We start from the raw sequence: 19,064 nt of genomic DNA on the forward strand, positions 1-19,064 counted from the left end.
TATTTGGAAATAAGGTCATTACAGATGTCATTAGTTAAGATGAGGTCGTACTGGAGTAGGCGGGGCCCTAATCCAATATGACTGGTGTCCTTATAAAAACGAGAAATGTGGACTCAGAGAGAATGCCATGTGAAGATGAAGGCAGAGATCCCATGATGCAACAGAAGCCAAAGGTGACCAGCAAATCACCAGAATCTAGGGGACATAGTCTCCTTGACAGCTCTCAGGAGGAACCAACCCTGCCAACACCTTGATCTCAGACTTTTAGCTTCCAGAAGTGAGACAATGCATTTCTGTCATTTAAACCACCCACTTGGTGGCACTTTGTTATGGGAGCCCTAGGAAACTGATACATGGATAGATAGGCCAGGTGTCAAGAGAGCCCCACTCTCGGGTGAACCTTGCTCATGCAGCCACACTGATCTCTCCAACAAAGTCAGTCTCCTGCCTGGTGACCTACAAGGTGTTTCTGCTCTTTGGGAGGTGACGGGGCCCAGGGACAGCTTGGCAGCTGAGATCTCTGAGTACGTACCTGCAGCAAAGTGGTGGGTGGTTCAGAGCTCACCTGTCACATCCTATCCCTTCACCTCACAGGAGGCCCAAGGCTTGGAGCACATGTGCTAGAAACACATTTCTCAAGCCAGCAGGCTGAAGCAGCTGAGGCAGTGCTCTGTCTAGCTGAGTTGCCATAAAGCAACACTGTGATTCTTGAAAATACAGGGTCAACCGATAGCTTAGGTTCTGAGTGTGTGATTGGGGAAAACACTTGGCTGTCTGGGAAAGTGGCAGTGTCTTTTTAAATCCATCTATGTGTATGCAATATAACAGGGCCACATTGCCAATTCCCACTTTTCTAGTGCATTCCGTCCTACCGGTAACTTCCCCTTGCAGGTCCCACCCCCGTGTTCCATTGGTGCACATGGGGAATGATTGACTCGCACTGCGGCTGTGTAATGATGATTTGATTTATGAGGAGGACTAGGAACAGAATTAGTCCTGTTGGAGAGTGTGCTTGGAGACAGTGAAGGGGAACGGTTAAGGGCACAGCTTCCAGAGTCATATTGTCCAGGGTGCATATCCAAACTCTGTCACTGACTAGCTCAGGGACCGTGGCCAAGTTGTCTGACCTCAATAAGCCCCAATTTCTTCAACAATAACATTGGAATAATAATTGCTACCACACAGGGCTAGTGTGTGATTAAATGACGAAATGCATGTAAACTCCGTGGCACAGGGCCTGCTGCTAGTAAATGGGAGGGTGCTAGCACGGTCTTCAGATCCACCAAATCCTTTGCGTCCCCTTCGCCTGATAATCCCAGAATCCTTGAACGACCGCATTAACACGAACAACACAATGAGAGAAAGCCAAGATTTGATGACATCCTGAAAATCATCTAGCAAGTTAACAAACAATGTGGGTTGACAGTTGAGGTTTCCTGAATCTGAGTCCAGTGACTTTTTCATAAATCAGGCAATTTCCTTTGGGCTCTTTATCCTTCTATAATGCACCAATTTATAATCCTGCTTGCCTATGGCGCTGGAACTCAACTGATGAGAACTAGGGTTATTTATATCAGTCTCCAACATAACAGATGACACAAAGGAATTTCTATGCAAGAGTACTCTTAGTGGTAAAGTACTAAAAGTCTTAACCAACTTTGGTTGTGCTCATGGCAAAGAATGGTGGACTCTAGCATAAATAGATGACCCCGACGCCAGGTTTATTAGGTTTGCTAATATTTATGGACAGCTGGAAGACATTAATCTCTCCCAACCTAGCATTCATTCATTCCATCCCATCTACCGGTCAGCTGACACAATCCCACCCTATAGCCCATCTACCTATCTCATCCATTCCATCTTTCCACCCACATCTCTCTCATCCGTTTATCTGTCTGTCCGTTCGTCCATCCGTTCATCTACCTGTGCCTCTGTCTCTTATCTCTCTATGGAGGGTCTGCTACTCATCGGGCCCTGTGTGAGGCATTGAGAACGCAAAATAAACGAGGATACCTGTTCAACGATTTGTGATCGACCTTCCCTTTATGGAACTAGTCCTGTTGGCAGAGCCAGCCCATCACGAGCAAGAGTCAAAAGTCCCTTTCCATTTCTACGTTTATATACTTGGTGATATATATATATGTGTGTGTGTGTGTATATATATATATACATATATATGTATATATATACTTGGTGATGTAAGACAATCTGATGTTTTCATGATAATAAACCTCTTTACCAGTTTCTAGGCTCTATTTCGTCATGCAGTGTTAGAACTGATAGATCTTTAGTCCAATCTCCTTTACAGATAAGGAACATAAGAACCGGAGAAGGAAAGGAACTTGCTTTAGGTCCCTCAGAGTGCTGTGTGCAGAGGCTGGGCACTTGAAGACTCGGAATCAGGCATCGTGGGGGTGCAGCGACCCTGCCACTGGGGGTTCTGTTCAGAACACCTGAGAGCAATCTGCCAGTCTGACTCCAGGTTAGTGGTTGTCAAGTGTGATTGCCAGACCAGCACCAGCAGCACCACATGGGCAGCTGTTCTCAGAGATCCGGAATTCTAGGAGTGGGGCGAGTGTACAGTTCTAGCAAAGCCCCCCACGTGACTCTGAAGCACATGCACAGTTCCAGGAAAGCAGCTGTGCTAAGTGACTTTTTGCCTGAAGATGCCTAGCCTGTCTTCTGTCCCTTTTGTGAAGTTATCAGCACACAGAGATCCAGATGAACTTTGTCCCAAAGACTTCTGACGCTTCCACAGAGAAAGAGTCACATTGTAGCAAGGAGTGTAGGCTCTGGAAGAGTCAGATGATGAGGACTAGAATCCTGACGCTGCCACTTGGTTACGTTTTAGGTTGGAAGTCACAGCTTCTGTGAGCATCCGTTCCTTGAACAGTAAAAATGACCATGGTGCTTACTGCCTGGGATTGCGCCAATGAAATGACACCTGAAAGTTTCCAGAACAGTGCCTAGTACACGGCAAGTGCTCCATAAATGTTAATATTATTGCTATTGTTCTCTTCTTTTAAGTTACCTACCAAATTACAGATGCGGCGTAGGGCTCGTCACATCGTCCTTTGGAAAGCGCTCTCAGAGGTTTTAAAGATAACTAATTGTGTGTGGGTATGGAACGTGCAGTCTGTTCTGAGTTGAGGCTCATCTGTCCTGCAATTTATCTACTATGGTGTCAAATGTGGAGCTAAAAGAATCCTGTGTATGCTACATTAATAATTCATTTAGAAATCTGGGCAGACATCTCTGACTTCGCATGTTTTCAGTCCTCTCAATTAATACTATAGTCATTGACGATTTCTGGCAGTGACCATGACCATGTGAAGTGAGGTATAACTTAACATTTTGCTCGAGCTTGTCCAGATTTTAAAGGTGCAATATTATGAACTAGCCACATGGGGGCAGATAGCTCTAATTTTTACTGATGGTGCACAGGCTTGACACACATCCTAAGTGTTAGAAATAGATTTCCTTAAATACCATATCAGTAATATTTAATAAACTGAGAAACACTACAGAATGTTCCCAACATATTTCATATGAACAGTGTCACAAACGCATGAAGAATGTTTGTGTTGAAAAGTTGATAATGCAGACTGGTGCCCTGGCAGTAATCTCAACCCTGGTGGCACATTACAACCACTTGGGGGAGCTTTTAAAAATCCCCCTGGTGTTGTACTCCACCCATCTGAGAGTCACAGCAAGGGAACAAACAGTATCAGCATGTTTTAAAGCTCCTCAGGTTGAGAACCACTGATCTACATGTGGATTAGTGGAGCTTGAAAGTTATATGAAACACCTGGCCGTTCCTGACACTTTGAACTAGAATAAGTGACACTGGCCGGGGGCAGGGGTGTTATGGTCACTTTATCAGAAAGTAAACAAAAGTTGAAAAAATAGAGACCAGTAAGCTAATTACTACGGAGCCAGCATGTCCTTCATTTATCTCCCCATCAGGGCTACACGGACTCCCTGGAGTGGCTAAACTGGCTCCAGCTACATATTTTCAAAGAGAGAATCAAAGTGGCTAGCATGCCATTCTTGCCTATTAGCCAGACGTGTCACCATGCCTGTGTGTGCATGGCAGCCTTTCAGTTGTCAGAGACAGTTCGGAGGTTAGCCCTTTCTGTTCTCCGCTGGCTTTCTGAATTATGAGCTGGGGCTGTCTTCTGTTTTAAATTCCTCTGACTATAACGATACAGGCTTTGGACAATGCAAAGTTAGAAGAAAAAATAAAACACAGGAGGAGGGCAAGGAGGTTTTAGATTACACGTGTTTATACTCAATAATCATTACCTCTTTGTCAAAAAAAGATTGTGGTGAAATATTTGGCTTCTTAATTAGTCCGACACAGATGAAACCACTTAGCTGCCTCTGAAGTTCCAGATACAGGGCTCGTCTGGCCCTTGGCTTGGCTTGTTGCTGAGCTGAAGAGTTGGATGTTAATTATTCATCTTTTAGATAATGTAAGGAAAGTTCTCTGAACATGAAATACTGAGCAATTCTCGTATGATGCTGCTGTTGCTGCTGGTAGCGGGGCCATGCGAGGCTATAGACACTGGTGTCGTTTCAGGATTTTTAAAAAAATTATTTGAGGCCATTATATTTCGAGGAGGAGGAGGAGGAGAGAGTTTGCAGCCAGGCGAATCTGTAAGTTTGTGTAACACTATAAGGCTCAATGGTAGAGCCACCAGACAGTCCTTCCTGATGAAACAGGAGGACATCTCCCATTTAAGTCCCTGTTCACTGGAACACCCTGTCTCTCTGAGTGGCAGAACAGAGGGGTACCCTCCTGTTTCGTTCATCAGATGCTGTGCTGTCTGCAGCCAGTGGCCTCCTTCCAGACCTTGTGCTTCATCTGAAAACATCCTTGCCTGAAAGTCCGCCAGATGACTGAGCTCCAGAGCTCAGAGTTTTGATGCTCATAAGTTAGAATGTCTCAAACTGTATTTTTTCAGGACACCATCGTCTGGGAGATGTTTATAAGTATTATCTTAAAGAACTAATTTTGGGAAATTCAGGTTTAATCAAAATTAACATTTTTTTTAAATGGCAATAATTTGTCTCAGAGCTTTTGATGTGCTTGTATCATGAAACCCTAAGGAATAGGTGCAGTACCCCATTTTTCCCCAAACACCTGCGTGCAGAAGCTTCTAAAGTAAGCAAAGCTGAGTAGCACCACACAAAGGACCCCAAAGTCCTATAGCACACACACTTTGGGGAAATGCTGTAATAAATGGTTGAGATAAAATATGCCTTTACATGAAAGTAATACTAGAGAAGGTGCAAAAAATGTTGCAAATACATATCCCTTGTAATTATGACTGCTCAGTTTTTTTCTTTTTTTTTTTTACTGAATTCTCAGCTATAGAGGTCAACCTGATTATGGCTTAAATTAAATTCTCGGGCTCTTGTACTGAAACTTTTTGTGTGTTTGAGAAATTTTTAAGGAGTACAATTGATTTCTCAGGGAAGAAAACAGGCATATGGTCCCGGGACGGAGGGAGCACCACAGACAGCGAATTTCAAAAGTGCAATGAGACCTTTCTGTGCCCCCGCCCTGTCGCTGGGCTCCTCTCTGGGTTCGCACTGCCAAAGCACAAAGCAGGAGGTGAGGGCCACCAAGGCCACCTTGTCACTACTCGGAGCCATCCCTAGGGAACCACACAGCAGAGTAACTGCATGGGGCTGTTGCTGCTGCCATGGGATGTGGTTGCAGAGTCTAAGAAGTATTGCAAGAGGTGGAGGCCGCCTGAGACCAAAGAACCAGTGAATTCAGCATATAAAATCCTACCCTAGTCTCTGCAAATTCCCTTCAGCTTCTCTGGTCTCTGCCAGTTAAGGTTGGGTCTCTGGGTAGGCTGCTGTGCCCCATCAGGTGGGAACTAACTGCTCGTGGGCAGGACCAGGTCTTATTATCTGGAGAGCCCTACAGTTTGTTCCCACCCTGATATGCAGCAGCCAGCAATTTTTTTTTATTTATTTTTTCTGTTTCTGATGGTTGTGTTGTAGATTGGGTTGCTGGACATGGCCCTTAATGCCCACGTAAACAGGATTTCACCAGAATAGAAATGTGAAGCAAAGACACCATGGAGTTGCCAGCTGAGTAGCCCATAGCCTGCGGTTTTCTTGCCTAAAGAGCATGGCTGGAAATCCAACTCCCAAATGAAAAATTAGAAAGCTGCTTTCTTGGTGCTAATTCTCAAGTCAGCCGACACATTAACATATCAGTGACTAAAAGGCTGCTCCTCAGTTTTCAATGAGATTCTTCCTTTCAATAAAGGACATAATTTAAGAGGTAGGTTACCCATCCTGCCTCTCCCCCACCTCCTCCACCATGGAACACAAATGAAGTGATTTTTATTTTGAATTAAAAAAAAAAAAGCCACCCGCAAACATTTTTCCTCAGTCGGCCCTTATACCAGAAAGGCTTTTTACCCCGCTTTGAGCACACAGGCTTCAGGCTTTAAATAGTTGTCACTGGGCGCTCTGATTCATTCAAATTGTCCCCAATTGCCCAACTCTGAGCTGGCTCCAAACAGTTATTTTGTATCTCCTTCTAAGACATGGTGACTTCCTCATGACTCAACTTGGTTGTTCCTCATAGTTTTGCTTTGTAGTTTTTCTGTGTGAGGCAGCTGGTCCCCAGCTGTTTGCTGTCCTGAGCTGATGGCAGCTGCCTTCACCCTTTTCTGAATCTCAGGCTACACCCAAACATCACTAGCTCCTGAGTGCCCAGACAGTTCTGGCCTTTCATCTCCCTGCATTCCTTGGTACCTACAGTTTGCCCCCTCCCCACCTACAGATGCCGGAGGGCCTGCTAGCTTCTCCCACAGAAGCATTCCTGCCACTCTCCCTCCCAGAGGAGACAGCCGAGAGCTGAGCCCTGAGCTCTGGAAGATGACAGCAGTTTCCTGGCCTTGTATGTGCTGCATACACGAGAACAAGGGCTGCCTCCCTTTTTCCTCCTCTTAAATAAGGAAGTAACCCAACCTGCGGGCTGATCCGTTCCCTGAATGATCAGACATCTCCGTTAAATCTGTTGATATAATGTAAGTCAGCTTCCCAAATGCTGGGAAGAAAGGCCTGCTTTAAAACTTTCTTCCGGCCGGCCAAGTGGCGCGATGGTTAAGAGCTGGCTTGGGACGCCAGAGGGCCCCGGTTCGAATCCCACATATGAGGGCCAGTGACACTGCCCTCTACAGCTAAGATGCTGAACAACAGCTCAACCTGGAGCTGGGCTGCTGTGAGTCGCCGGCGATGGCGTAGGCTGCAGCCCCTGTGGCGGTGGGTTGCCATGGGCTACCGTGTGTAGCCAGCAGCCAACGTGAGTGGTCAGTAGCCACAGTGAGCGGCCATCCAGAAGCCGGCGACTGATCTGCCTTGCCCGGGAAGAGCGCAATGATGGTGCCAACTTGGGCCAGTGAAGCAATGTCCTCCACAACTAGACTGAAGAACAAAAGGACAGCAACTTGTCTGTTCCCCTTCCCCCAATTCCCCAGCACTGTTCCCATCCCCCCAATTCCCCAATAAAAATCTTTAAAAAAACAACAGCAAACAACTTTTTTCCACTTTGTGGACTGTTTTTGCAAAATACAATTAAAATGAATTACTAGAAAAACAAAACATAAAATGCCAGCATACATCCTTGGATTTAGACAAAATGTCTCTGTCAAATTGGAATAAAAGTTTCTAAACATTCTTAACTTCTGTTTTGATCCAGTCATGAACCAATAACAAATATTGGTACCAATAACAAATATGTTGGGAAAGTCCTGACGTATTTTTTCTATGTTTTTCGTTGCAAAAAATGCGTCATGACTTTTCCGACAACCCAATAGTTTGTGGGTGGGCCTAGGGCCATGGACTATACTTTGAGCAGCGCGTATGTAGACTGTTACCTTACATGGAAGTGTTTCCTGTTTATATGCAGCCCATTTTCTTTGAACGAACACAGTGCTTCTAGCCTCTTCGCTGCTCATCCTAGTTTGCTCTAAGCATGTAACTAAGTTCTAGTGATTTGTCCATGAGCACACACCACCTCTGCTTGTGGACAGCTTCCTCAAATACACATCCTCTCACAACGCTGGCTGCTAACAGACACCGCTGTCACCAGGTCTCTTTAGAAGGGGCTTGACCTCATGTCCTACCCTTCTCTTCCCCAAGTCCTACCTACCATTTGTATAAAGGCCCCTTCCTGCCCCTGAGGAACCTCGCTGGGCTCCGAAGTGCCTGCCTATCCATCCATCCATCCATCCATCCATCCATCCATCCATCCATCCATCCATCCAATTAGAGGAATAACTTTACTTGCCCTCCTCACCAGTGTCATTGGGGTATTTGTCTCCCTTGGTGCATGTCCTCCCGTCGTCCTCCTGGATGTAGCCCTCCCGGCATTCACAGCGGTAGCTGCCCAAGGTGTTGACACAGATGTGTGCACACAGTGTCTCGTTGCTGGTGGTGCACTCGTCGATATCTGGATTTGAACCAAATGTAGACAGCACTCACTTGCCAAGAACTCGCTTCTAACACAACAGGTGACGTGAAGCTTGATTGGCCCTTCTGTTGATGTCTGCAAAGCACGCTTTGCCAGACCTCTATCAGAGACGCCTCAATTAAAGGAGGGAGCTAGACACCTGAGTGACAGGAGCACCTCAGGCAGTGTCAAACCATGGTGACAAACACATCAGTGATGGGGTTCCTGGTTGTGGCTCTGCCACCACCAGATCATGTGGTTGGTGCAGGCATTGCTAGCCTTCAAAGTTCTCACCTGTCAAGCGTGACAATAAAGCAGGGCTCCTTAGAAGAGAAAATGAGATATCCGATGGTGATACACTTTGAAAAGCAAGCATGATAGAAACAATTTTCTGCAAGGACCCCAGTGTGCAGAGGGCTTTATATTCCCTTTTATGGCTGTAGGTTCCAAACAGCACGAGGGTGACCCAAGGTCACTTAGGAATGGCTCCTTTCCAGCTAAGAGACATGATGGCACCTGGGAAAAGGCACTTCTGATAAAAGAAAACAGTCATAATGGGTCTAACAGAGAGTTTTCCCCAGGAAATTTTGGCCTCTACAATGACCCAAACAGACCCCTCATGAGCTATGGAAATGAGCCGTGAGACCATCAAACAAGTAACCACCAAGAGTCCACATGAACCGGGCACATCACAGACTTGCTCCCCTACTGAATGGGGTGGAAACAAAACTTTCCCACCAAGGGAAGAAAGGGAGGACCAAATCTGTTTCCTGTTCATTGGCTGAAGATGCCAGGAGCTGTGACACACGGCCTTAGAATGTGCACACGTGGTGGCAGACAGAGCCCAGTCCTCACTTCAGGATCCCGACAACGTCCCAACTACTCCCTGGACCAGCTGACCAGGGCCCGCCTCTGGCAGGCCCTGCATGTGCTGCAGGCAGTGTGGTCATTTGGGGGTTTCCTGGGCAGTATATACTATGTCATCTGTAGACTAAGATGTCACAGCTGGATCCGCCTCTGTAATTCCAGGCTGACCACCTTTCTCCACGTGCCCCTACCCTAAACCTAAACGTGAAGCTGCCTCTACTGTCTGGAGGGGGGAGGACGAGGTTCAGAGGAGAGAGAAAAATAGATGGAAACTTAGCAGAAAGCTGGTTTTGCTGACCCCCAAATGAAAAGAACAGGGTACCCTGCCACAAACTGATATAGATCCCCTGTGCCTGGGACATCAGGGGTACAGAATGGCATCCCATGCTCTCTGTAGGAGAGGCCACAAGTTCCCACCCCATTCACTTGGTGGCCTCAATCCCCTTGTTTTTCAGTGTAGGGTGCCACCCCAGGGGTGACTAGGGAGAAGCTAGGAGACCCAATATCTAGGACTTCTCGTAATGGTGCTTAGCGCCCGTGCCGGAGCAGGGAAGGAGGGGCCACTCACCGCAGCTCCTTTATTTTCCCCTTGGGCCCATCTGCCAGACTCCTCACTTCATCCTCAAGCTGATTCGCACACTTGACTGTGCGTATGAATCACTAGAGGCGTTTGTATAAATGCAGATTTCCATAGCCAACCTCCGAGTCTGGAGGGGAGGCCAGGAAATTTTTTCTTCTTCTTGTTTTTTTTTTTTTTTTTAAGCAAAAACCTCAGAAAGGTTAGCCACAGACTTACCACACTTTGAAACCCACGGCTCCAGGAAACAATAAACCTGTCTCAGAAACTCAAAGAGTGCGGTGCTGGGAAGCCCAGTCAGGGAGGTAGGAAGGGAACGCGCCGGTGGCAATGGATGGTGCTGGTCTGGCTCAGCTGCAGCCCAGGTGGTTGGCTTCAGCTCCCTCTGACTCACTTCCAACGTGTCTGCCATATGGACACTGCTCTCTCCCCGTCTCCTTCTTATCCCTCCTCTGAGAGAATGCTTATTCTTGCCTTGGCCTTTCTGTGTTGTTACGTTTCTGCTCACTTATGTTCTGTTTCACATTATTCTAGTTTTCATTTGCTAATGGTCCCCATCTCCTTGCTCTTATATCTCACTGCCCATTAGGATCTGACTGGTGCCAACTCCCGGAAGAATTCTTTGGCCATAATTTGTATCAATAACCAAGATGAAGGGCAATGACCCTCTAGGATAATACGGACACAACTCCATCCAACAAGCATCAGAACCTAAGGAGAGGAATCAAAGATCAAAGCGGCTCCTGTGAGCTGGTCCCACTAAAGAATAACGTCCAACAGAGGACAGTATCACACGAATAAGGCATATCCCCAGGAGCTGGAAAATATGTCTTGCCAACACACCCAGGCAGTAGGGCTTTTCCCGTTTCCGGTGTCTCTCTCGGTCGTACCGGTATCCCGGATAACAAGTACACAGCACACGGCCGAAGTTATCTGTGCACTGCTGTTCACAGGGGGCCTCGGCACACACATCATAATCTGAAAAAGAAAAGCACGCGCTCACATCAACCACAGTCATTCCATAGGGAGAGGTGGGGTCACTCGGCCCTGGTCACCCACTTAGACTTTCTGGGTTGTACTCTGCTCGAGGGGAACTGTGAAGTGTGACCAGCTATGGTTAGTGGGGCATTAACGCTTCAGGCCACGGGGCACCTTTTAAGAACACCTCAGTGGGAGACACAGTGCTCAGCTTCGCAGTGGTTAGGAGCAAATGCCACTTGTTACTTTTCCCAGGGTCATCTCCTCATCCTTTGGTCATTGTCGTTGATGCAGAGAGCAAACGTGCCTAGATGGCCAGGCTCTGAAGCCATACCTGGGGCCTGGTTTGTTTGTTTTTTTTTTTCACCAACTGCTGCAGAGACAGGGAATTCCTTCCAGCTGAACACAGCCCTGGTGATGGGCGCTGGCATCATAACGTGGGAGCAGGGCTGAAGTCAGGCTGGCTGCGAGGCCTGTGAGGGAGGCTTTGGAATGGAGACGTGTGTGAGTTACTAGAGCGTGTGTGTGTTGTAGGTGTGCATGCTGGGGTGGGGGAGGGGTTGGTTCTGCATGCTGAGAAAGGGTTGGGTATGGTTGAATGGCTAGAGATCTTGTTCCAGCCCTAAGTCTGCAAATTGGGGTGGGTGGTCTGTTACTCATAAAGACTTAGAACGTCTCCTTCTCTCAGTCCCGAGGAACTGATGTTTAACGAGCCTCTGAAGGGACTTTGGCTCTAAGTCAGGAGCTCAGGCTGAACATTTACTTGCTGACTAGATCCAGCATCTCATTAATCACTGCACTATCTTCCCCAGGTGCTGACAGACACACTATCCCTGGACACGGCATGGGCCTGGCTTTGCTTTGCCGCATATGAAGGTGGAATGGTGGGCTGTCAGCCCCTGATGGGGGCGGGGTCAGTGTGACAAGGCTCATGCCATTCTCATGATAACCTGGAAAAGTGCCCTTGCTAAATACTTCTGCAATTCCAGGCCTGCTGCGCCTGTGTGTGTCCCCGGTCAAACATGTTTTTCTTAACTAAACGTCACCTCTAGCCATCAAGGCTCTGGGTTCGATACTTCTGCTGCCCATGGGCTCTCGCATGGTTATTGAATGGCTACTTTGTGGCAAGTCTTGTTCTAGGAGGATGACACAAGGAGAGTGCAGGTTTCCGGAGCCAACCCTCCCAACTCTGCCACTATCTCCGTGATCTGGGGTTCTTTGAGCCTCAGTTTCCTTACCTACAAAATAGGGTAACAATAATACTGACCGCATGGTGCTTTCATGAAGATTATACGGGATGATGCATTAAGCTCAGTGCTTGAGATAGACTCAAAGCTTTACCTGCTCTTCTGCTTCTTACTAGTTCTTACGCTTCTTCGGGTATCTGGCAGGGACTTTGTCCCCTGGAGTAACTGGCACCACTCTCTTCCTAAAGTTGATGCTCAATGAATAATTGTTGAACTAGAACAAATCAGATCACCCTGTCACCTGACCAGTCAAGATAACATGGCAGTATAGATGATGTATTACAGAATTGTACACCTGAAACTTATGTAACTTTCCTAACCATTGTCACCCTAATAAACTTTAATTTTAAAAAAAAAGATAACATAGCAAGGGGTAGTAAAATATATCTGATTGGCCAAATAATATTTTTGGCTTTGTTGCAACTACTCACCTCTGCTGTTGTAGGGAAAAGTAGCCACAGACAATACTTAAGTAAATGGGTATGGCTGTGTTTCAATAAAACTTTATTTACAAAACAGGTGGTGGGCCGGATTTGGCCCATGGGCATAGGTTGCTGACTCTTGATTTAGCGCAACAAATAAGAGGCAAGAACACTCTTAAATTACAGCTTTACTCATTAGTTTATATTTGTTTAGAAATTCTAGTCTCTTTTTACTATCTGTGATGGTGAATTTTATGTGTCACCGTGGCTAGGCCACACGACCCAGGTATTTGATCAAACATTATTCTAGATGTTTCTGTGAAGGTATTTTTAGATGAACGAAACATTTAAATCAGTAGACTTTGAGTAAAGCAGATTCTCCTCCATAATGTGGGTGGGCCTCATCATCCAATCAGTTGAAGGCCTTCATAGAAAAAAGACTGATTACGGCAGCGGATGGCCTTTGGACTCAAATCTCTCACTGTGTCCTGGGTCTCCAGTCTGCCACCTACGCTGCAGATTTTGGACTTGCCAGCCTCCACGCTCTTGTCAACGAATCCCTTAAAATAATTCTCTCTCTCAAGGGTGCTAATGAATACACCATCCTTTCTGAGAACCTACATTTATACTTAGCATTCTTGGGCAATGGAAACCTTTATGACTAACGATATCTTTAGTAAAAGACAAACAAACAAACATTGACTTACGCCTGCCGATTAAAACAAATTACCTTTTAAAAGTGTTCCAGGGAGCACCAATAGAGAAGAGATAGTTAGGTAAGGCAACACAGCTTTCAGCCCTTGAGACCGCTTTTCCTGGAAATACTCAGTTCTAGGTTACATTAATCATAGGTGCTGTAGTCCCACATTAGGGTGAGGGAGGCCTCGATGTTTGAAACCACAATACCTAACATTAATGGGAACTCTAAATGTGTGTTATCCACGTAATGTGTTTTAAATTAGGTTGGACAAAGTCTTCAGTTGGGATCTTAAATTGGTTGGCCTAAACTTAATTTTCTTTCTGTATCTGCCAAATTGAAATATAAAAGACACAGCTGGTGACTGAGAAAAGCTGGCTTATAAAAGAATGTGATTATTTTGACCTTTGTGGGGTTTTTTCCACCAAGCTCTAACCAATGGAATTGGCTGGCAGTGAGAACTTCAGTCTTGGAGAGACCCAAGGCCATATAAACCATCACGTGTGATCCTAACCAGCCTTCCTAAAGCAGCTTTCTCAGGGGTTACAGCTATTTCATGAACTCTGCCATCCTTCCACAGAAGAGAGCAGTCAACAGGAGGGATTCACTGATTTTTAACCAATAAAGACACTGCTGTCCATGAGATAATGCCACATGAATTAGCTTGGCTGGGTTTCTTGATAGAGACCTGACTTCTTGGGTCAACCGTAACAAAAACTATTTCACATCACCTCTCCCCAGCCCCGAGCAAACTAATCTCATGCTTTTCAAACACTTCTTAGTGCTTTCTGTGTCCATGCTGGAATCCTTTGCAGCTTTCTTCTTCTTACTTGTCTAAGTCCTGGGCAGCCTTCCTGGGTAACATAGCTCAAGTCTCCTTCCAGAGACCACCTCTGGCCACCCTGGTCCTCTGTGCTATGTGCTCCCTCTGCCCACTTGCTGCACTGAGGGCCTCTATTGCACACATTGCAGTTATTATTAACAACAGCAGCCACCACAGTTAAGAGTAACCATCACTCACCAGGCTCTGTTCCAAGTACTTTGCATGTAGCAATATTCTTAAAACCACCATAAGTCAAGTACTAAGACTTTCCTGCAAAAGCTAAGGTTTAGAAAGTAACCTGCCCAAGGTGATAGCTAGTAGGATGTGTGTTATAGACCGTTTGTGTCCTCTTGAGATTCATATGCTGAAGTCCTAGCTCCTAATGGGATGGTATTAGGAAGTGGGGTTTTGGGAGGTGATTTGGTCATGAGGGCGGAACCCTCATGACTGGGATTAGTACCCTTATAAAAGAGACCCCCAGAGAGCTCTCTTACCCCTACTGCCACCTGAGGACACAGCAAGAAGATGGCTGACTATGAACCATGAGGCTCTCACCAGACACTGAATCTTTCAGCACCTTGATCTTGGACTCCCCAGCCTTCAGCACCGGGAGAAATAAAGGTTTGTTGTTTAAGCCACCTGGTCTACAGTATTTTTGTTATAGAAATTAAAATGAGCTAAGGCAACATGGAACCACGATTGAAATCCAGGCCTTTCTGATTCTGCACTGTCTCCTGTCTCCTCAGCTTGAGGGTGCGTGCCTTGAGGGCAGGGTCCATGTCTTACATCGTTCTGTGCCTCCAGTGCTGGGCTGCACACAGTGCTTGCTGATGGTCACGTGAAGGGGCTTCATGTTGAACACATGAAAAGCAGGTAGAGAGGTTGGGGAGGGTGGTCGTGTTCTAACTCCAAATGAAATGCTGATTAGAGAATTGCTCAATGTATGTGTACAAGTTGTGTAATGATTTAGATAGACCATGCTACAGGCAACCAAATTGGCATGAGAAGAACACAATGCTCTCCCCAAACAGAAATTACATACACACATGCACAGGTAATCAGACACAGATGACACACATACATCCCAGGTGCATCTGAATTTTATAGACATCTAATGATTAGTCATGAATAAGGAGAGAAGACATCATCTTTTATATTACATACCTTCTGGGATGCATTGTCCAAGAACAAACTTGTACCCTTTGCAGCACTTTTTCCTAAGAGACAAATAAAAAAAAATGCATTTGAAATGTGATGTTAGATGAAAACTATGATTGTTTTCAGTTATTGGTTTTGAATGAACTAATGTGTGCCCAGGAAAAACTGATGCATAAATGAAAATAGGGGTGGAGTATTATTTTTAAAAATCTGAGTTAAAAAGGGGAAATGTTGTCAATACCACATGACCACATCATTCAATAGTAGATATCCTTTTCACCTAGTATATGAAATTAATCCTTTGAATCCTAGGAAGTGAATTAACTCAGAAATTTCGAGATATTTACGTTAGATAATTTGAGGTCTACAGGATAGAAGCATGAAAAGGACTTCTGAAGCTGACCTGGCCCCTCATCCTACAAGAATTCACATGACTAGTTAATCATAATAACAATTAGCTAAGTATAATAATTGGATAACTGTAACTTAATGGTTGCTAATTATAAGACTGGGACTGGAACCCAAGAATTATAACTCCCATTCGAGTCCGTTTTCTATACCTATACCATATAAGGCACTAAAAGGTACTCTAAATTATCCAAGTTTAAAAAGCAGCCAACAGGCAATTTAATTACTGACATAAGTATGCAAGACTTACATTTCTGCCTGACATAGAGAAATGGTGCCATTAGATCAAAATGTAAATACAGCGGGAAACTTATGCCTCTGGTATGGAGCTGTGCGCCCCTCACAGACCCACGCTTGTGCAGATAACAACTATAAACTCCAGACAAAATAGAATCAGACAACTCCCTGAAGGTTCTGGAGAGTAAGTCAAAGCAAGCAGACAAAGCAAAACAACTGCCTGAAGGTTCTGGAGAGTAAGTCAAAGCAAAGTTGAAATTTTGAACAAGGGACCAACACAGGGTTATTATTATTATTATAAATAATCAAAGGTGGGGACTAAAGCAAGTTCCCACCTTTGTCAAATCGTCAGATCCTTCAACCAGGTTAGACAGGGCCTTCTAAGAAGAATTGATACCCTTACAAGTATTTTTTTTCTCTGTCACAGTCCAGTGAAAAAGAATTTAATAGCACAATTACTTTCGACTTTTGCAACTGAGTATATTTTAACTACATTTATCGGTCAAATCCATTTTTGTGGACTGTTCTGCTAAGTGGATTACCACCTGCTAGGTGAAGGAGAAACTCCAGCAATCTCTTCTTAAAACTCTTAAAATTTATAAAAATTTTTATTAAATCCATTACTTATAAGTTTTACATACATTTATTAAAAATGTAAATAACTTGTACACATCACATCCGGTAGAAGAGTCTGAGGCCCAGCTGGGTACAGCGTCACCACCTCCTTTCTCCCTGTAACACGTCTCATGTGTGGTCCAGCTGCGGCAGATAATCTTACTTCAAAAGCATGACAAGTGGGCTTCCATGATAAAAACCAGTGAGTGGCATTTGGGATGCTCCCGAAACAGACTTGAGGGAAATAGCTAAGGGTCCCCCAGCCCTACAAAGAATGCATTTGTCCACTTGGAAGTGTCCACTCAATATAGACACTTTTGAATGTTTCTTCAGCATATTTTATATTAGAAAGGTGAGTGTGTGTGTGTGTGTGTGTGTGTGTGTGTGCATTTAAAGATTTCATTGGGGAATTAGGGGAGGGGAACAGTGTTGGGGAACTGGGGAAGGGGAACAGCCAAGTTATTGCCCTTCAGTCTTAGTTGTGGAGGGCACAGCTAGTTCAGCTCCAAGTCCAGTTGCCACCTGGCTGCCCGTCGGCAGCTCGCAGCCACTCAGCTCAAGGTGTTGTGTTCAATCTTAGTTACGGGTGGGCATAGCCCACCATCCCCTGTGGGAGTTGAACCGGCAACCTTGTTAGGAACACGTGCTCTCACCAGCTGAGCCATCCTGCCACCTGTTGGCAGCTCAGCGGCAACTCAGCTTGGGCACAGCTTACTGGCCCATGTGGGAATCGAACCAACGACCCTGTTGCTCCAAGCTCGCACTCTTAACCAACTGATCCACTCGGCTGGCCCCTGTGTGTGTATTTTTAATGTATATATTTAGACATATATAAATAAAATGTACTGATATGAATGATGTGTGGAAATGTCCAGAGTTTTCCCATTAGACATCATTTCCCAATATCGCCAACTGAATTATAATTTTACATGACAAAAGAAGTCCAGGGGGTACAAATTTACAACAATTACTACTTCTACCCGAGGTAGCGGATCTCCCTTTATATTCCACAAGACTTAAACTCTGCCTAGTTTTCCATGGTTTAAGAAAGTCCAAGTTCCTAACAACCAAAAAGAAAACTGGCTTAATAGACTATTCGTTACAATTTCATGGTTATTACTTACTGTATTACTTGAAGCGGTCAGACAGAAAACTATAAGGGAAGAGCTGAGCACTAGATGGTCTGCAACTTGAGTGATTCATGAGGAAGTTGGATGGAGGGGGAAAACATGTGTTTTTGATACTCATGTCTCGAGTGTCACCACATTTAAACATATGGTTCTATTTGGCTGTTTCTATTTAATGGTGCACCTAAGGTACAGCCTCTGAGATGCTCGATGGCGTTTTAAGGTTCGTGCAAATGGATACAATGCTTACAATCTGCCTCCCCACATCCCATACATAAAACTTGAGCCTTCTGACCTTTTTGAGCATCTCATGGGCTTGGGGTCGTGCACACGGGAGGCAAAAGTAACCTGCCATTTGCCTTTTTATGAAATTAAATGATAACGTAGGGAGTTGTTAGGCGTTTAAAAGGCTACAGAGCTCTGTCAGAAACAAATGTGAGCTTGAGGACGGGCACGCTTCATTTAAATACCTGCCCAGCTAAGAATAAACCTCCCTTGGCTGTTTTTCCTTAATCGCTTAACTAAGGCCATGTCTCTCTGCTACAGGGAAGGAGGTCTGAGACTCTACTGGACCCTCCTGTCTCCCCTAGAGTTCCCAGGGATACAGCATTATTTTGCATGTTAAACACCCATCAGCCATAAATCACCATTTAAAATAAACAATGAACTATTCCAAAGCGGAAGAAAACAAACACTAGCTGCACATGTTATAGTGGTTCAAGGATTACTGAGAGCATCAAGCATAATGAAGTTGAGACAGCCAAGTTGAAATCTCCTTGTTATGCAAGCACTTGTTAGACTTAAGTACAAACATGGCTGTGTGGTTTTTATCTTTAAGAAAAACAAACTAAGGGGGAAAGCTCATGTGGATACAGGGGAGGCCCTCTTCCTTAATACGCTTCATGTGTCATAGCTTGGTTTTCCCAATGCAAATGCTTTTCTCATTTCTTGGCAAGGGGAAGTGGTGATTAGATGGTTGTTACACAGAAAGGGCGACATCTGGTAAATCAGGAAAGTCTGTGGAGGTTTCCCCTGGGTGCCTCTGAGTAGTAAGACGCACACAAAAATTATAAATAAAGACAGTGCAGCCCGAAATATATCCCACCAACTGATGTGTGTGAGAGCTTTTGGAAGGAAAAACTACAAGAAAATGAAGATAACAGAGATACCATCATCTGACTGTGCTGTTAGTTATCAGATTCTAGAAAAGTCTGTTAAAAAGCAACTACCTACAGAATTAGAGGACTGGCAGGGACCTTGAAAGGTCAGGTGAGTTAGGAGGCAAGAAATATTTCAACACTTGCTCCAATGCAACAGTAAATTTTTCTAACATTTACTCGGGGTTTCCTTTGTATAACTGCCTAGACATGCACCAGATGTATCATCTCTCTCTCTCTCTCTCTCTCTCTCTCTCTCTCTCTCT

The 19,064-nt window shown here is 45.1% G+C and overlaps 1 protein-coding gene across 2 annotated transcripts in view; it reads right to left on the reverse strand.

Moving 5' to 3' along the window:
* The window catches only part of CCBE1 (collagen and calcium binding EGF domains 1), a 208,014-nt gene that overhangs the window by 17,047 nt on the left and 171,903 nt on the right, over positions 1-19,064 (reverse strand). The window contains exons 3-5 of one of the 2 annotated variants that reach the window (XM_019640736.1): positions 15,261-15,313; positions 10,773-10,907; positions 8,324-8,485 (exon numbers count right to left, since the gene is read on the reverse strand). In XM_019640736.1, the coding sequence (XP_019496281.1) occupies positions 8,324-8,485; positions 10,773-10,907; positions 15,261-15,313 (350 nt within the window). The remainder of the gene's footprint in view (positions 1-8,323; positions 8,486-10,772; positions 10,908-15,260; positions 15,314-19,064) is intronic. The other variant, XM_019640737.1, reaches the window with a different exon arrangement.

Source organism: Hipposideros armiger, unplaced genomic scaffold (genome assembly GCF_001890085.2).
Source record: "Hipposideros armiger isolate ML-2016 unplaced genomic scaffold, ASM189008v1 scaffold_52, whole genome shotgun sequence".
Taxonomy (NCBI): Eukaryota; Metazoa; Chordata; class Mammalia; order Chiroptera; family Hipposideridae; genus Hipposideros; species Hipposideros armiger.